This window comes from Macaca nemestrina, chromosome X (assembly GCF_043159975.1).
Source record: "Macaca nemestrina isolate mMacNem1 chromosome X, mMacNem.hap1, whole genome shotgun sequence".
Taxonomy (NCBI): Eukaryota; Metazoa; Chordata; class Mammalia; order Primates; family Cercopithecidae; genus Macaca; species Macaca nemestrina.
The window spans coordinates 82022830-82040947 of NC_092145.1; the positions used below are offsets into that span (position 1 = coordinate 82022830).

Here is an 18118-nt window from a genome sequence, read left to right on the forward strand (position 1 = left end):
TGTCTTAAGTAGCTTACGAAGTCAATCTCTACAAATTACTTCTACAAAAGAAAAACTATTCATTAATCGTATGTATTTTTTTGCTGTAACACTTAACACATGACAGACATTATTTCTCCACCAAAACAAAAGAGTACAGTAGTTTTCTTCTGTCAGTATTGTATTTTAAAAAGGTTAACATTAAACACAAAGAACCATTATTTTCTTTGAAATCCTTAAATCTTCTTGCACATCTTAAATTTCCTCTTCTGTCTGCATTCTTCTGCCAATTTATTCAGAAATTTATTTAATTTCTCATAATGAGGAAGGCTGCTGCAATGAGTATTCTTTGCAACTTCTTCATTTGCATAAAAGAGTGAACACAGCTTACGGTAAAACCCTGTTTTAGGTTCACATAGTCTATACCAACAGGAACATTGGGCTGATATGGTCCAATTCTATACTCATCTGGGATTGTATAGTCCTCCTTGTTCTCATCACTTTGGCCATCTGCATTTTCACTTATGTTGATTCTTAAATGCATTTTACTACGAGAAAAAAAGACAAACCCCAAAGACTACATACTGCCTGATTCCATTTACATGACACTTTAGAAAAGGCAAAACTATAGGGAGGAAAACAGATCAGTAGTTGCCAGAAGTTGGGAGGACAGATTGTCTATAGAGATACAGCACTAGAGAATTTTGAGGGCGATGGAATGGTTCTCTATGGACTTATGCTAGTGGACACCTGACTATATGTTTGTCAAAAGCCAAGGAATTGTATGCCACAGGAAGTAAATTTAAAGAATCAACCAGGGCGTGTCAAGAAAGATGGAATTCAGACTGAAAAATGAGTCTAATTACATTACAGATGAATCAGGTAACCATACTAAAGGGTATGGAAAGGAAAGGAGCTGACCTAAGTCTTGGAAAACAGTGTTTTGACTAGATACTGCAAGCCTAACCTAAAGACAAAAATAACTGTATACACACACTGTACTCCAGTTCAGGGGTTAGCAAGTTACAGCCTGTGGGCTGGCCATCTGTTTTGATAAATAGAGTTTTATTGGAACACAACCATGGTGTATTTACTTATTGTCCATGGCTGCTTTCAAGGTACAACAGCAGATCTGAGTAATTGCAACAGAGGCTGTATAGTCTGCACAATCTAAAATATTCACTGGTCCTCTATGAAAAAGTTTGCCAACCCCTGCTCTAGTTGATAAATTTGTTTCTCAAAGGGGTACTGGTTGGCAATTCTGAAACTACTTTATCTGTACAGTAAGGTTGACCAAATAAGTAAATATGTAGTAGATATAGTGGATAACGAGACCTAGGTTTCTCGCTGTTACACACAGGGAATGGGAAAAGCCTAGAATGAACCTTCTGATGTCGGATTAGAGAAGGTAGTGTCAGTATGAAGTGTGTGTGTGTGTGTGTGTGTGTGTGTGTGTGTGTGTGTGTGTGTGTGTGTTTAATATAGGGATGTGTGTCTTCCTATATGTGTTTCCTAACTTTTTCCACTGAGAGGGCCCAGAGGCAATGAGTACACCTAGTGTCCAAATTTTGGTTTCTAAATGTCATTCTCAATGAAAGGACTCAGGGCTCCTTGGAGAAGTGGTTGATTTGACTGGGGCAGGGAGGATACAGGAGGAGCCTGGAGTATCATACGGTTCTAGAAAATAAAGTGGTACTCAGAAAAGTATGGAACATGTCAAAGGGACACAGGAACCAACGGAAAAGTTCTTCTAATGGCCAAAGCAGAAAAAAATTGAACAACAAAAGAACTATCATAGTATTGGATTATAACCCAGAGAATAAATGAAATATCCATAAGTCCATTTTTCAGTTATTTCAGTTAAATAAATAACTGAAAAATGAATATATAGGAAAGAAGACAAATCTCCTTAATGGGAGAATGTCAGTTAATAAATGCTAAAGGAATAAAGGAAATACAAAATTGCCATTAGACAAACACTAGAGTAATAATTATTTCAGGAGAGATCAACTGATGAATGCTAAAATCAGTAGACAAAAGCTTAAGCAGAAAGAGGACATTCAAATAGTCTCACAGTATCTCCCCCAAAATATTTAATAGTTACAAATGGAAAATTACAGTGGAGAAATTCAGCAGACACCACTTTAACCAAGTGATCAGGGTTAACATCACCAGTAATAGGATATATTGACATCATGTACTCTCTCATACAATGCACTGAGAAGGGCACATCACCTCTGTGGTATCCTTCCCAATATGCATAACCTTAATCTGATCATGAGAAAACATCAAACAAAACCAAATCGAGGGACATTCTACAAAATAACTGATGAACACTCTTCAAAAGTGTCAAGGTCATTAAAAACAAGGAAGGACTGAGGAAGTGTCATAGATTGGAGGACACTAAGGAGACATGATAACTGAATGCAATATGGGGTCCTGAATTGGGTCCTAGAACAGAAAAAAGGACAACTGATGAAATCCAAATAAGTTATGTGCTTTGGTTAATAGTATCGTGCCAAAGTTAATTTAAAAAAAATTTTTTTTTGACACAAAGTCTCACTCTGTCACCCAGACTGGAGTATAGTGGCACGATCTCGGCTCACTGCAACCTCTGCCTTCCAGGTTCAAGTGAGTCTCCCACCTCAGTCTCTTGAATAACAGGGACTACAGTCACGTGCCACCACGCCTGGCTAATTTTTAAATTTTTTTGTAAAGATAGGGTTTCACGACGTTGGCCAGGCTGGTCTCAAACTCCTGACCTCAGGTGCCACCCGCCTCAGCCTCCAAAAGTGTTGGGGTTACAGGCATGAGCCACCACACCTAGCCACCAAGGTTAATTTTTCAGTTTTGGCAAATTTCTATGGTTATATAAGATGTGAATATAACAGAATGGTGGTTGATAGGAATACTGGGATTCTCTGTACTGTTTTTGCAACTCTTCTGTAAATCTAAAATTGTCTCAAAATTTAAAAAATATGTGTTTTTTAAAAAAGCTTATGGAGTCTTATGAGCTGTATGTGTCTTATGAATGGGACCACATAGATTAGTAATTAGGCTGTCACAGACTTACCCTAGGTGGATAGCCATAGAGAAGATACTGTTAGGAACACTGCTTTAGTGAAGAGCCTGTCATTTTGCCTTCACTTGAAATCACACTGCTGAAATCTGTTTCTGCTGCTGGATTGATTTCAGGTTTTTTGGTTTTAAGCATTGTGTCTTTATCGGTGATAGGTTGGTGGTACATAGAGATGTTACAAGGATGTATTTCTGATTAATTACATGGCCGTACCAGTGTACAAGCTGCTGATCCTTTTTCTTTGCATTCCCAGGGTCGTTATGGTTGCTGTCGCTTTCTGCGAGATGGATATAAAACTCCTAAAGAGGTAGGTTTCTTTTCTCCAAAATGAACCCAAGGTAGAAAGGCCACTTCTACCTGCAGCCTCATTCAGAGAAAACATTTACCTCACCGATGGTACTTATAGAGATCACTAAGTAGTATTATAATAACTGATGTTTGCTATATTTGTTGAACTTGGCTTAGCTGCCAAGTTCTCAATTTGTAGGCCTTTCTGGATTAAGTAAAATAGAGGAAGGTGTAGTCCTTCTACCTCTTGTGTTGGTTAGTTTCAAGAAAGAACTACTGATACATGATAAAATCAGTGGATGAAAACTTATGCAGAAATGGTATTTGCATGGTCTCAAAGTGTCTCTCCCAAAATATTTAACAATTACAAAGGGAAAAATCTTTCCATCAGGAGATCTTTCTGGCCCCACATTCCACCTCTTGTAGTTGGTTAGTTCTAAACAGTGCTAGATTTTGAAAAGGTAAGTTTCTTTTATTCAACGAGTCAAAAGTTCATCTTGGAAATATAAATGAGAAAAATTCAGGATTATTAAAGGGATTGAACAGTCAATATGAATCACTTTCACTGGTAATGGAAACATTGTTTAAAGCTTAGATTTGATGGTTGAGAGACATTATGGATTTTTAAAAATCATCGAGCTCAAACTCTTCTGGTCTACTTCCTCTCTTCCACTTTATTTTTTAGCCTTGAATTTGACTTCTTCCCCTATTAGTGTACTAAACTTATATGTTCTGAAACATCATCATAAGCTCTTAAATGACCAATCCAATAGCCTTCTCTGAATCCTTATTCTCCTTGACTTCTCTATAGTACCTCACTTTTTACCTAGTCCTAAATTCTCTTGAAATTCTTTTCCTGTTTTAATTTTCCCACTACACTATCCTGATTCTTCTCTTTCTGTTATTCCCTTGCCCCACTCTGAGGGTTTACCAAGATTCCATTCTTAAGCAGTTTGCTCATTTTATTTAGTACTATTTCACAAAGCTCAGCTGTAACTTGTACTTCATAATCACCTCTATGAAGATGATTCCCAAACCCTCATCTCTAGTTGCTCTTCTAAACATTTCTATTTGTATGTCCTACTACTACATAAAACTTAACAAATATAAAACCAAACTCAACTTTATTGCAAACCAATCTTATTTCTTCATACACCCTCTTGTGATATCATTGCTATCCCAATTCCACTAGTTAGAAGTCGCATCATAGAGTACTTGCTAAGGGAAGGGAGTATGCACATGCTCTGCCTTCCTGAACTCCTCTAAAACAATCAGTAATGAAAGCCCATGTTATAATACCTCTGAACTAAAGATATACATCTAACCTCTGAGTGATGACAGACTTTATTGTGTTTTTACTAGGATCCCAATCGTCTGTACTATGAACCAGCTGAGCTGAAGCTATTTGAAAACATTGAGTGTGAATGGCCATTGTTCTGGACATACTTTATTCTTGATGGGGTCTTCAGTGGCAATGCAGAACAGGTAATAAGCTAGGGAAAGAGTTTTCAGCTGGATGTTCTTGTTATATCTTCTTACAGCTAATAGTATACCAACCCTGTGTCCAGATGGAAGTCTTCCTAATAGAGGAGAGACAGTTGTTCCCTACAGGCTACTAGCTGAGGGCACTAAGAGTTAAAAGACCTGGATTATTTTTTTCTTCTTTTTTTTTTTTTGAGACAGAGTTTCGCTCTGTCGCCCAGGCTGGAGTGCAGTGGCACGATCTCAGCAAGCTCCGCCTCCCGGGTTCACGCCATTCTCCTGCCTCAGCCTCCCAAGTAGCTGGGACTACAGGCGCCCGCCACCTCGCCCGGCTAGTTTTTTGTATTTTTTAGTAGAGACGGGGTTTCACCATGTTAGCCAGGATGGTCTCGATCTCCTGACCTCGTGATCCGCCCGTCTCAGCCTCCCAAAGTGCTGGGATTACAGGCTTGAGCCACTGCGCCCGGCCTTTTTCTTCTTTTTTAAAAAAATTTGGTTTCACTCCTGACCATTTAGTGCCCAACTATTGTCATTGACTTCTTCAGTTTCTCTGTACATAATGAAAATAGTTTTTCACCATTCATTAAAGAATATATTCCTAAAAGTCTTTGAATTTCACAGATAAAGACATACTGTAAATGCAACGTACAGTCAGTTCTGCTATAATGATACATATGCAATCTTTTTGTTGTTGTTGTTTTTGAGACAGGGTCTCTCACTCTGTTGCCCAGACTGTAGTGTAGTGGCGTGATCATGGCTCACTGCAGCTTCGATCTCCTGGGCTCAAGCAGTCCTCCCATCTCAGCCCCCTGAGTCACTTGGACTATAGGCACCTGCCACCACATTCAGCTATGTTTGTTTGTTTGTTTGTTTGTTGTAGAGACGGGCCTCGCTTTGTTGCCCAGGCTGGTCTCAAACTCCTGGGCTCAAGCTATCCCTCCTGCCTCAGCCTCTCAAAGTGCTGGGATTACAGGCATGAGCCACCACACCCAGACCATATGCATTCTTTAAAAATCACCATGCTATGCATATTTAAGAAATAAAAACTACAGGGCTTGTGAGAAAATGGGGTAAGGAGTGCAGCACATAAAATGTAACACATACAAAATGATAGGAACCTAATAAAAATAATAGTATCATGGCTTTATACATGGTAAATAGTAAAGAAATACCTAAATACCACAATAGTTACGGTACTTTCACCTTAAAAAAGACCCAAAGTTTGCTTGTGCAAGTGTGTACGCAAGTTCTCACCAGCTCACCCACCTAGCTCTCATGCCCACTACAGAATGTGCAAGAGGAAGAGAACAAAAGTGGGATTAAAAAGAGTGAGAGAAAACAGAGAAAAAGAGCATAAAACAGAGGGGAAAATTTTTTTTAAAGGCTGAGAGGAAAGAGGTAGAAAACTGAAGAGAGGGGAAAGCATGTGGCTGCATATCCAGGGTGGCCATCAGAGGACTGCAGCTTGTAAGTTCAGTAGTGGCGAAAGGAGTGTTACCTGAAATTGGACAGAAAGGAGTAACAACATATGTGAATGGGTACAGTTCATTGTTCTCCTGAGATGTATGCATGTGTGTTTTGTGTATTCTTACATGGTCCAGTTCAGCTGAGTACATTCTCAGTATGAAATTGTGCATAACCAAACATGAAATTCATGTTATACTCAAATTTTCCCCCAATATATGGGAAGCATTGGAACAAGTTTGTTTACAAAGTATTATAGCAGAACTGACTATATTATTTTTTCCATCATAAATTACAGTTTTGGTTTTTTGTTTTTTGTTTTGTTTTTTTACATTTTATATATTGCTAAGCTTTAGCAAATGGTTAAGCACAGAACATAAACTTGACCATAATAGAACCTAATTTGGCAGGTAAAAATGCAGTTTTAAGACAATACATCCTCAAATCTAGAAGCTATACTTAAGAAATACATAGTGGAACGAGACAGGCCTTTGGAAGCAGACTGCCATGGCTACACCCTGGACTCAACTGTGTACTTGCTCTGATCTTCCACAAATTTACAACCTCTTTGAGACAATTTCCCTGTAAAAAGGCCTTAATTACACATAGTTCCTAGGATAGTTTTTAAAGTTAAATGCATTAAAGTATGCAAAACTCCTAGCATAATATTTGGCCTATAACGAGCATTTAGTAAATACCCTTTCCTTTCTATTTTACTGGGTGAATTAGCTTCTTTGCAATGTGACCTTCTTTGGCTACAGTCTTCTCCTGGGTCCCCAAAGGGACTCTCTATAAGTCTTTTTTTTCCTGCCTTTCTTTTATCTGCAGGTTCAAGAGTATAGAGAGGCTCTTGAAGCAGTCCTCATCAAGGGCAAAAATGGAGTCCCACTTCTGCCAGAGCTGTACAGTGTTCCTCCTGACAGGGTGAGTCAGACAGTGCCGTAACATATAGCTGATAGAGAAGAGGGGCAGTACCTTGATAAGACTACCTCATTTGAGTCAAATAATTTTTAATCTTATTTTATTGTTCTGAAAGCTTGTCTTTAGGTATAGGACAACATAAGTATGATTTTATTCCTTTAAAAATAAAAATTTTGAAACAGTCTCAATGATGGTACTGTTGCACAGTGAGACAAGGACAAGACCAAACCTAAATCTTGAGAATGATGTAGAGATCACTAGTAAAAACTAGGATGATGTTCTGCGTGGACTTTCAAGATTTGGTATTCTCTGCTTTTAGGCCAGGAATCCAGGACTGTTTTAATAGGTCAGGCTTGGAAAATGAATATGTCTTGTTTTCAGACTGTCATTTCCCCAAAATGCCAGTCGGGTGTAACATTGTTCCTCTTCTCCACTGCAAAAGAGCATTAGACATGGGAGAGAATAGTCTTCCATTCCGGTGAGAATGAGTAGAATAAGCTCCCAGCAACATCAGCAGCACCACCTGAGAGCTTGTTAGAAATAGATTTCAGGCCCTACCTCATCCCCACTCAATCAGAATCTGCATTTTAACAAGATCCTCAGGTTATCTGTATGCACATCACAGTTGAGGAGCACTGCCCTAGATTATAGTAATAGTGCTTCACTTTTCAGTGCATTGCATATGTAGCTATATAGGGTATAAATTACAATCCAGTCTGCCTTTTTATTGTCCAGTATCTTAAACCTTCTATTATTCCTCATCTGGCCTCTTCATCTTTTCTTTTAGGTCGATGAAGAATATCAGAATCCTCACACTGTGGACCGAGTCCCCATGGGGAAATTACCTCACATGTGGGGTCAGTCTCTATATATTTTAGGAAGCTTGATGGCAGAGGTAAGAGGAATCTTCAAGGCTGTCCCACTTATTTCTGCCTTAAGTCACCATAATAATCAGATTTTTAAGTAGCTCATTAAATCTGAAGGATGTCTTCTGCCTTTTGCACTTTGCGTTAATTATAGTTTTCCTCCAGATTTTCAGAGTAGGGAGCATAGCCAACCCTCACTAAAAGCTCTTGCTCCCTGGCAACCATGTCCCTCATGCTGCCCAGGACTCCCTACTTTGGCACTGTATTTGGAGCTGCTCAGGCCCCAGATCTATCCCTTTCAAAACTCCCCTCAGTGCCCTGCCTGGTGACTAACAGATGCATTTGTGCTTAGCTAGTTAATTACTGATAATGGATTAAGTGCTAATGTTTCCAAGCAACATAATGCTTCATTCCTTAACTGAATTAACTGATATTTTTAGGTGCCATGATAAGTGATTAGGAACATCGTGGCTTTTTTTTGTTTGCTTGGGTTTTTACCTTTGTTTGTTTTTTGTTAAGGGGCTCTCTAAATGCTCCTTATATCAGATTCTGTTGAGATTGCCCTTAATGAGGCATTTGGGAGTTTCTGACTTTGTGTCCACCTTCTTTGTGACATTTTGAGCCTGCACAGAGGCATTCTGTTTCTCAGAAGATTTTCATATCATCTGGCAAGTCTACTTCCCCACTCTATGTTATTTTGATAAGATATAACCCAGGCTCCTAGAGGATCAAGAGTGGGACTTAACTATCCTATCTGAGATAGACTCTTTGGCCTGTTTATGTATAACCACTGATTTTTGCAGCTGTTTTGTTCATTTTTCTTGTGTGTCTGTGACCATGGCTGTTTGATTACTCTTAGTCGACATTACTAAATGAATCCAGCAAAAGTGGGCAGAATGGTTTGTTTAAATAATCCTTACCTGGAAACTTTGTCATTCAATTAAAATAAAATAAATGCATTGATAAAAAGAATGCCACAGTGATTGGTATTCTTTTTTTTTTCTTTTTTAAAATTTATTTTAATTTATTTTATTTTTTGAGACGAAGTTTCACTCTTGTTGCCCAAGCTGGAGCGCAATGGCGCGATCTTGGCTCACCACAACCTCCGCCTCCCAGGTTCAAATGGTTCTCCTGCCTTGGCCTCCCGAGTAGCTGGGATTACATGCATGCACCACCATGCCTGGCTAATTTTGTATTTTTAATAGAGATGGGATTTCTCCATGTTGGTCAGGCTGGTCTCGAACGTCCAACCTCAGGTGATCCGCCCACCTCAGCCTCCCAAAGTGCTGGGATTATAGGCATGAGCCACCGCGCCCGGCCAGTGATTTGTATTCTTGAGGAAAAAATAGGCAAGTTCATCCCATTTCATAAAGGGCAGAAACTCAAGTCAAAAGATTTCTGATGTACGGAAGGCATAGCAGATACATGAACAAATGAGAATACAGCAGGACTAATGGCTTAAATTACTGATAAGCTTTGTGATCTAATCGTCTAATCATACGTATATCCAGAGAAGATAGAGGAATAACCAGAAAACATTCTGTTTATTTATAATTTATACCCAGCTGAGTGCAGTGGCTCATGCTTATAACCCCACCACTTTGGGAGGCCAAAGTGGGAGGTTTGCTTGAGTCCAAGAGTTTGAGACCAGCCTGGGCAACATAAGTGAGGCCTTGTCTCCGTGAATAAACTAATTAGCCAGGCGTGGTGGCACACACCTGTAGTCCTAGCTACTTGGGAGGCTGAAGTGGGAGGATTACGTGAACCCAGGCGGTCATAACTGCAGTGAGCCATGATTGCACCACTGCACTCCAGCTTGAGTGACAGAGAAAGACCCTGTCTCAAAAAAAAAAAAAAAATTATACCATACATATTTATACCCTACCTAAAAAAGGATTTGTGGTAGCCAATAGAAATTAACTCTAGATAAAATGAATTTTGGTGTGAATCTGGGAGTTCAAACATTTTCATACAGTGAAGGTATTTGTTTCCTTTCTACACCTGTCTCTTGAATGTTATGGTGCAAGGTTATGGGCATAGGGATGTTGTTTTCCCTCAAATATTAGCTTCTCTTTTGAGACTTAATAATCTGTCTTTTTATGGTTTTTCTTTAGGGATTTTTAGCCCCTGGAGAAATTGATCCCCTGAATCGCAGGTTTTCTACTGTACCAAAGCCAGATGTTGTGGTTCAAGGTATGTATTCTTACTCCCAGTGGAAGAAACTTACATATTAAAGGTCTGGTTAGGGGTAGAGATCTTTAGGCTAGTAAATTATGACTTTATTCTATATCTTACACTTTATTAGGATTCAAAAAGTATATAATGAACTTGATACAGTTTGGTTTCAAAATGCTGGTAATCTTAATAATAAACAAATGAATGACGTGCTATGTCAGGGGACTCCAAAATATTATTTGACACTCTTAACCACTCCTTATGTCTGGAAATTATTTTCTGTTCATTGTCATAACATTTTAGCCTCCTGGTTATCTCTGCTTTTTCTCTGACCACTCCTTCTGTGCTATTTCTACTATACTTCTTTCTTTATGTATCCTTCTAATGGTTCTGCACTAGTTTTTTTTTTTTTTTTTTTTTTTTTTGAGATGGAGTCTCGCTCTGTCACCCAGGCTGGAATGCAATGGCACAATCTCGGCTCACTGCAACCTCCACCTCCTGGGTTCAAGCAATTCTCCTGCCTCAGCTTCCTGAGTATCTGGGATCACAGTCGTGTACCACCACCCCCAGCTAATTTTTGTATTTTTAGTAGAAACGGGATTTCACCATGTTGGTCAGGCTGGTCTTGAACTCCTGACCTCGTGATCTGCCTGCCTCGGCCTCCCAAAGTGCTGGGATTACAGGCGTGCACCACCGTGCCCAGCTGCACTTAATCTTATACTCTTGTCTTTCTGTATTTATACTCTGTATTAGTTAGCTAAGCCTGCCTCCTTCATCGTAAATTTGCTTCCATGGCCCCAACTATTACCTCTTTGGAGAATACTCCAAACCTTTGTTTTTATTCCTAACAATCTACTTAAATTTGGGACATCTACTTTCTGCAAAACACTAGGCTGAGTTCTATAAACATGTTAAGAATTCTAGTCCCAATATCTATAAAACCTCTCTACCATTTACACTTCAAACACAAAACTGACCTCTTTTGTCTCCATCCCAACCTTTTCCTCTCCTAAGAAATGCAAATCCTTCTACCTTTCTTATTTCTCTCAATGATATCACCATTATTCTAGTCTCTTAGAGTAGAAGACTTGAGGTAATTTTTTACTCTCACATCACAATCCAATGTGGTGTTGTGAAACTCCTTTGAAATGTCTCCAATCACTTGACTTTGGGGTTGGCTCTATATGGAAAATAATCTCGTGCGTTTTCTAAATTTTCTTATACTTGGCATCCCATGTGGTCATACAGGTAGTTCTTGCTTAACAACGTATATAGCAAACATTATATAAAAGTCATTACTCTCCCTTCCCATGAGAGATCTTGTTCTCCTTTGAGGTTTATTCCACCTGTCTGTGTTGATCTCCTGGTTGCTCTAATTCATTCTTTGAAGACTTTGAGGCTTGGCTACAGCCTTCCTCTTCCTCTCCAAATCCTGCCATAGAACTAGACTTTAGCATTGATGTCAGTGCAGTCTAACACTTCAGTCTCAAAGTTCTGGATATCCATAACTCTAGTGACCTTGCCTTCTACCTATATTTTTAGCCGTCCACTCAAAGGACCAAACTTTAGGGCTCTTTCACTTCAGATATCTGAAATTCCAATATTCTACTCTGTGATCATAGTCATAACTTTATTTCAACTTTCTTTTTCTTCCCATTACCCTTGTTTCTATTTTCCCCTAGTTTACCCTTTTCTACCTCATGTTGTGCATCTAAATCTCCCAGTCACCAATGCACCATTCTTCTATTACACCCACTAGAAAAATCACAGCCCTAGGTCAGTGTTACAGTCTGCATTTTCTGGTCCTATACCTGGCCTGCTAAAAAGCTATTGGGGAAAAAAAAAACACAAATGAGCAGAGTGGTGGCACTGGAAATCATGGTCTCCAGCTCAGCTAGGTTTACAGTGCCGCCTGTTCATCCTTGTTGTTATTAATAAGTCAGCATTTTCATACTTCTCAACCACTATTCCACACCTTCTCTGTTTTCAATCCCCACCTCTTTTTTCAGCCTAATTCTTGGCCTGCTGCTTCATGCCTGATAATATTCTGATCTTTGTCAGTGTCTCAGCCCTCCCCACCCCTACAGTCTTACCTATCCTTGCCTCATTTTCTGCAATCTCAGAAAAAGGGTTTCTTCTCCTATTCAAGGACAAGTCTTCCTTCTGATGTTTGATCATTATCTTCTTCCCCGGCCTTCTCTAGAAACTTGCTCTTTCCTGGAATCCTCAAACTCTCCCGTTCTGTTGGTTCTATTTTGTTTAGTCTACTGACATGTTCATCTCCCTCTAGTTACACTATATAGCTTCTTTCTTTCTCATCCAAACTTCTGCTTTTTTATATTCCCTTTATTCTGCAGTATTTTATAGTCTGGCTTACTACTATGAAAACAATCTTGCTTAAATTACCAGTGACCTTTGTATTGCCAAATTTGGTAGGTACTTTTTAATCTGCATCTTACTGGAGTATTTAATCTGTATCCCATGTCTTCTACGATGCCATAATCTCTTGAATCTCCTTCAACCTAGATTAAGCACATTTCTGTCTCATTCTGGTCTTCCTCTTCTTCTTTGCCCCCTAACTATTGGTATTTCTGAGAATTCTGTCCTTAGCCCACTGCTCTTGCTTCTCTAAATATTTATTTCTGTTCCTCAGCCTCCTCCTATTCCAACCTTTTCCCTTTTCCCTCTTTCCACCTTCTTGCTTCTTCCCTCACTCCCAGAAGATGATCTCACCTCCTATACCATACAGAAAATATAAGTCATGATGTAAGAACTCCTCCACTTCACCCCAGGCTTTTCTTCATTTGCCCATGTCTTTTATGTTGGCATTTTCCAAGGTTATATTCTAAGTCCGCTTCTCCTCTTCTCTATATATTCTCCTTGACCCATCTCATCTCTTTCTATGCTAATGAGTTCTGAATCTGTATCAGCTTCCTTTAAGATAGCCTCACTTGGGTGTCTCACTTGCACTGTAAATTTATTCAACATGTCTAAAATTATTCAGCTACACCCTCCTAGTACTACATCACCCATACCTGCTTTTCCTCCTATATGCCTGTGTCATTAAATGACACACCATCCTCCCAGTTATAGAAATAAATACCTAGGGAATACTTGATATCTTCCTCTCTCTCATCTCCTACATTCAACAGTTAACAAGTTCTGGCTGCTTTATTTCCTAAATAATTCTGAGATCGATCCAGTTTTCTCCAGTACCAATATCTTGATGCTAATGGAGGTAATCACCATCTCTTCCTTACATTACTGTAGTAACTTTTTTTTTTTTTTGAGATGGAGTCTCACTCTGTCAGCTAGGCTGGAGTGCAGTGGCACGATCTTGGCTCACTGCAACTTCTGCCTCCCGGGTTCAAGCGATTCTCCTGCCTCAGCCTCTGGAGTAGCTGGGATTGCAGGCACGCACCACCACACCTGGCTAGTTTTTTTATTTTTGGTGGAAACAGGGTTTCACCATGTTGGCCAGGCTAGTCTCGAACTTCTGACCTCAGGTGATCCACCCACTTCGACCTCCCAAAGTGCTGAGATTACAGGCGTGAGCCACAGTGCCCGGCCCTATAGTAGCTTTTTAGCTGGTCTGTCTATCTTCACTACAGTCTGTCAGTTTCTTCTCTATCAATCTGAATGTACTATTTTTAAGGTACAGGTATTAATATGGTATTCCTCTGATTATACCTCAACAAGGGCTTCCCATTGGCAGTCTCCTTAATATGACTTATAAGGCCCTTTAGATCTAGCCCCTGACCCCATCTCCAGCTTCATTTTTCATCATCGCCCCTTTATACTACATGTTCCTGTTATAAAGGGCTTTTTATAATTCCTAGCTCTGCCTTGTTTTCTGTTCCCTTGAGCCTTTGCCCATGCTATTTCTTCTGTCTGGAACAATTTCTTCCTTATTTTTACCATATCCTGTTGCAGGTTAACTTCTATTTAGGCCTCTAGCAGGACTCTATAGCCATCTCATTTTTTCCATGTGGGGATCATGTCCTTAACATATGGCAGTGCCTAGCACATAAGAGGCAATAAATACGAATTTTCTAAATATTTTATAAAACAAAAAAATTAGTTGCTTGGGTTGAAGGCACTCCTGGGGCCCCAGAGTATTGTTCACTTGACTGTCCTTCAGTCCCCTGTACTCTTTACAACCAATTCCCCTGAAGAATCCTGAGGCTCAGTAGAAAGCAGTTTGGAAAGCATGGCCCAAAGATGAAATACAAAATCCTTCAAGTGATGCACATGCCCTTCATGATGCTCTAACCCCTGTCTATCTTTGCAGATCCATTTCTTTTGCCACTGTGCAAGGTATACTATGCTATAGCAATATTGAAGTGTATATGGTTCTTCCCACCTCCCTATATGCAGCCATGCTTCTTTTCAACTCTGTGCTTGACAAGTGCATTCTGGACCCTCTTCCTAGAATGGCTATACCCTTCCTAATCCCTTGTTTCTCCTAGCTAACTTATTCATTCTTTCAAACTCAGTGTAGGCATCAACTCTTTTCGGAAGCTTTTCCTGATACCCCACCTCCCAACCCCACACTACCTAGCTGTCACTCCTGGATGATCTCATAAAGTTTTGTGCACTTATCTCTATTTACCTAGCAGGTCATTTTACAATCCATGTGTATGCCACTTCTGTTACACCGTGAGCTCCTTGAGGGAAAGACTAATTTATCCATTTCTATATCCCTAGTGACTAGCATAGTACCTCATCCATTGAGGTACTTAATAAAAGTTTACTAATGAATGAATGGATTGCCATATGCTTTTTCCTGAACTGTCCTTAGCCCCTTATCGTTCTTCCTCTGCACATTTTTCCCTGAAGAATCTCTTTTATGTTCATTTTTTCAGTTACAAGTAATCAAGATGGTGTTATGTCCAGGGGACCCTGTGATCGACATATCCTGCTATCCTGGCCCAGACAACAGCAGCCCATTAGCATGAGGTTTCCAAGATAGAAAAATATATAAAGGATAATGGCAAAGGAAGGCAAAGTAGCACTTTGTTAACTAAGACTTTACTTCAAAAACTCAATGTAGAAAATAATGGTAAGCTAGAATGAACCAAGCAGTGCGTTCTTTTTCCTGTGAACAATCCATCACATCTCCCAGCACTAGAGGAGCAGTAGAGGGCACATTTGCCACTGGTGCTTAGTGTCAAGACAGCTAAAGCCTCAGTTGGATTACTGGCCCCCAGCCGGGTATCTGTTTCATAGAGGGAAAGTGAAAAGAAGAATCAGGAAGCTGGCCTAGCCTCGTCTCTTGTAGCTGGGCTTCCTACTTCAGTGACAGGAGTATAAGAGGAAGAAAAGGGAGTTGTCCAGGCTTGGTAGGCTCTGAATCTAGAGAAGTATCATCCCCATCTCTCCCCAGCACCCCCTACCTGCCGCCTAAAAAACATACAATTCTATATGTTGATGGCTCAAATTGTTATCCCCAATTCACCATGCCTTCTATCATTCTCTAGCTATAGGCAACTCCTGTCATTAGGATGTTCTTTATTACCCCCACATACCTGGCTCTGACCTTAGGTTTACTGATATGAAAGAACTCGGGGAGTCAGTTTTTACCAAAGCTCTACCAAACCTCATGATGGATTTTTCCCCCATTTAAACATGGAATCTTAGATATAAAGAGAGTGTGGTATTCTCTAGGAGCACATACATATTTAGCCAAAAAGCAAAAATTAATGCTCTAGTCTTGAGATCTTTTCCTTTTCGTTTTAGATAATATTAAGTATTTAACATGACACTTATTTTATCAAAGTCCCTCAATAACTGTTCATTTCCTCCCATTTCCTTTTTTTCTCTTCAAAAGAAATTATATAACTTGAGAGATTTTTAAGTTGCTATTGAAATAAAATTTTCTGGTGACCTCATCTTCTTTGTCTCCTATAGTCTCCATTCTAGCTGAAACAGAAGAAATCAAGGCCATTTTGAAGGACAAGGGAATTGACGTGGAGACCATTGCTGAGGTATACCCCATCAGAGTACAACCAGCTCGTATTCTCAGCCACATTTATTCCAGCCTAGGTAAGGAGATTGGCCAGGCTGCTAGAATCAAAGCATTATTCAATACAGGCTGGCTTCCATCCTTTTTAATTCTTCATGATTGTGTGTTGCTTTATTAAGCTGGAACTGAGAAGGAATTTAGAGTCTCTAGAATCCTAGTTTCTTACCTTCTCTATTCTGAGCAGGCCTGATAATTTTAGGTGTGTTTTTTGAACCCTTTGGGTACATAAGGCATGACTATTATCAGCCAATATTGTGTCTTTATTCCAGGTGTGTGCTTAAATAACATGTTCTCTCCTTTCTTGGAACCTGTACCTCTTTTTCAAATACTTGCTTATTTTATATGGAATGATAGCCAAGAAACTTGTTTTTAGGTCTTTCATACTTTGTCATTTAATGAACTAGTTCATAATATAAAAGATTCCTTAATATAATACTTACTTTTAATTAGTACTTATTTTTTAATTAATTCACATATTAAACTTAGTGATAGACTTTTTGCATTAAACAAATTACTATATTGTTATCTAAAAGAAATTCTAAACTACTCTTGTGGAAGACTGAATAATGACTCCCCAAAGATATCCAAGTCCTAATTCCTGGAACCTATAAGCCTTACCTTATATGGCAAAACGGACTTATTTGAGATAGGGAGATTATCCTGGATTACCCAGGTGGTCCCTAAATGTAATCACAAGTGTCCTTATAAAAGGGAGTCAGAGGAAGACCAGACTATAAAAGTAGGAGATGTGACAACAGAAGCAAGAGATTAAAGTGATAAGGCTGTGAGCCAAGGAATTCCCACATCATCTAGAAGCTGGAAGAGGCAAGGAATGGATTCTTCCCTGGAGCCTCCAGAAGGAATCAACCCTGCTGACACTTTGATTTTGATTTTAGTCCCATAATACTCATTTTGGACTCATGATGCCAAGAACTGTAGAAGTATAAATCTGTGTTGTTTAAGCCACCAAGTTTGTGGTAATTTGTTACAGAACTAATAGAAAAGTAATACAATCTTAAACTACAAGGGAGTAGATTTGTAAAAGATTGGCTCTTAGATAGTGGATTGCCTCTTACAAACCCAGAAGTTAGTTTGTATATGTGCGTGTGTGTGTGTGTCTGTGTGTGTGTACTTTTTTATCATCACCCACGAATGGTATGTTTGTAATTAGAGTTAAGGCAAGTAAGGCAAGTATTCCCAGCTGAAAACCAGCCTCCTTCCCTTTTCACTGGCTCTTAACTCCAGTCACTTAATTTCTTTGTCTAAATTGAGAGGGAATCAACCAAGGAGGAAAGGACCAAGAGTTAGAGCTGACTTTTGTCTGTCTCTAGGAACATATATTTAATGCCAACAAGGCTTGAACTCCTTGCATTCCAGAGCTATTAACATTGCATCTGGCTTTAGGAGTATATGGATTTCTTTCTTCCATCCTAACTATGATGTAGGAATGTCCCTTTCCTAAAAATTCAAATATAACATGGTTAGAATTTTCTAAAGAAACTTTGCTTTAAAAAGATAATGAAAAACTAAAATAGATACACATAGAAATTAACAAATTTGTTGAATATGTCTCAGATCCTAATAAATTTCTAAAATCTAGCCACAAATTAGCTTGAATATTATAAAATACTCCTGGTTCCCTCTATTTACTCAACCCTAACTGAGGTAAATACCAAGTCAAGGTTCTGAAACTTCTGAGGCTGATTTGGGTGGATGCTTTGCTAGGTGGGATGCATACCTCACCCCTTCCCAGAACCTGCTTCCTGTTTTTATTTTTTGGCCATTCACTGTAGCCCCAGACCTATAATGCACTTCTAGTCTCTAGATACTAGTCCACTA

General features: G+C 39.2%; 1 protein-coding gene across 4 annotated transcripts in view; it reads left to right on the top strand.

The window, feature by feature from the left end:
- Nucleotides 1–18118, top strand: part of LOC105464743 (phosphorylase kinase regulatory subunit alpha 1) — a 130686-nt gene that overhangs the window by 48333 nt on the left and 64235 nt on the right. For all 4 annotated transcript variants that reach the window (XM_011712795.3, XM_011712796.3, XM_011712798.3 and 1 more), the window contains exons 9-14: nucleotides 3312–3365; nucleotides 4709–4831; nucleotides 7121–7216; nucleotides 8001–8108; nucleotides 10194–10272; nucleotides 16165–16299. In XM_011712795.3, coding sequence (XP_011711097.1) covers nucleotides 3312–3365; nucleotides 4709–4831; nucleotides 7121–7216; nucleotides 8001–8108; nucleotides 10194–10272; nucleotides 16165–16299 — 595 coding nt within the window. The remainder of the gene's footprint in view (nucleotides 1–3311; nucleotides 3366–4708; nucleotides 4832–7120; nucleotides 7217–8000; nucleotides 8109–10193; nucleotides 10273–16164; nucleotides 16300–18118) is intronic.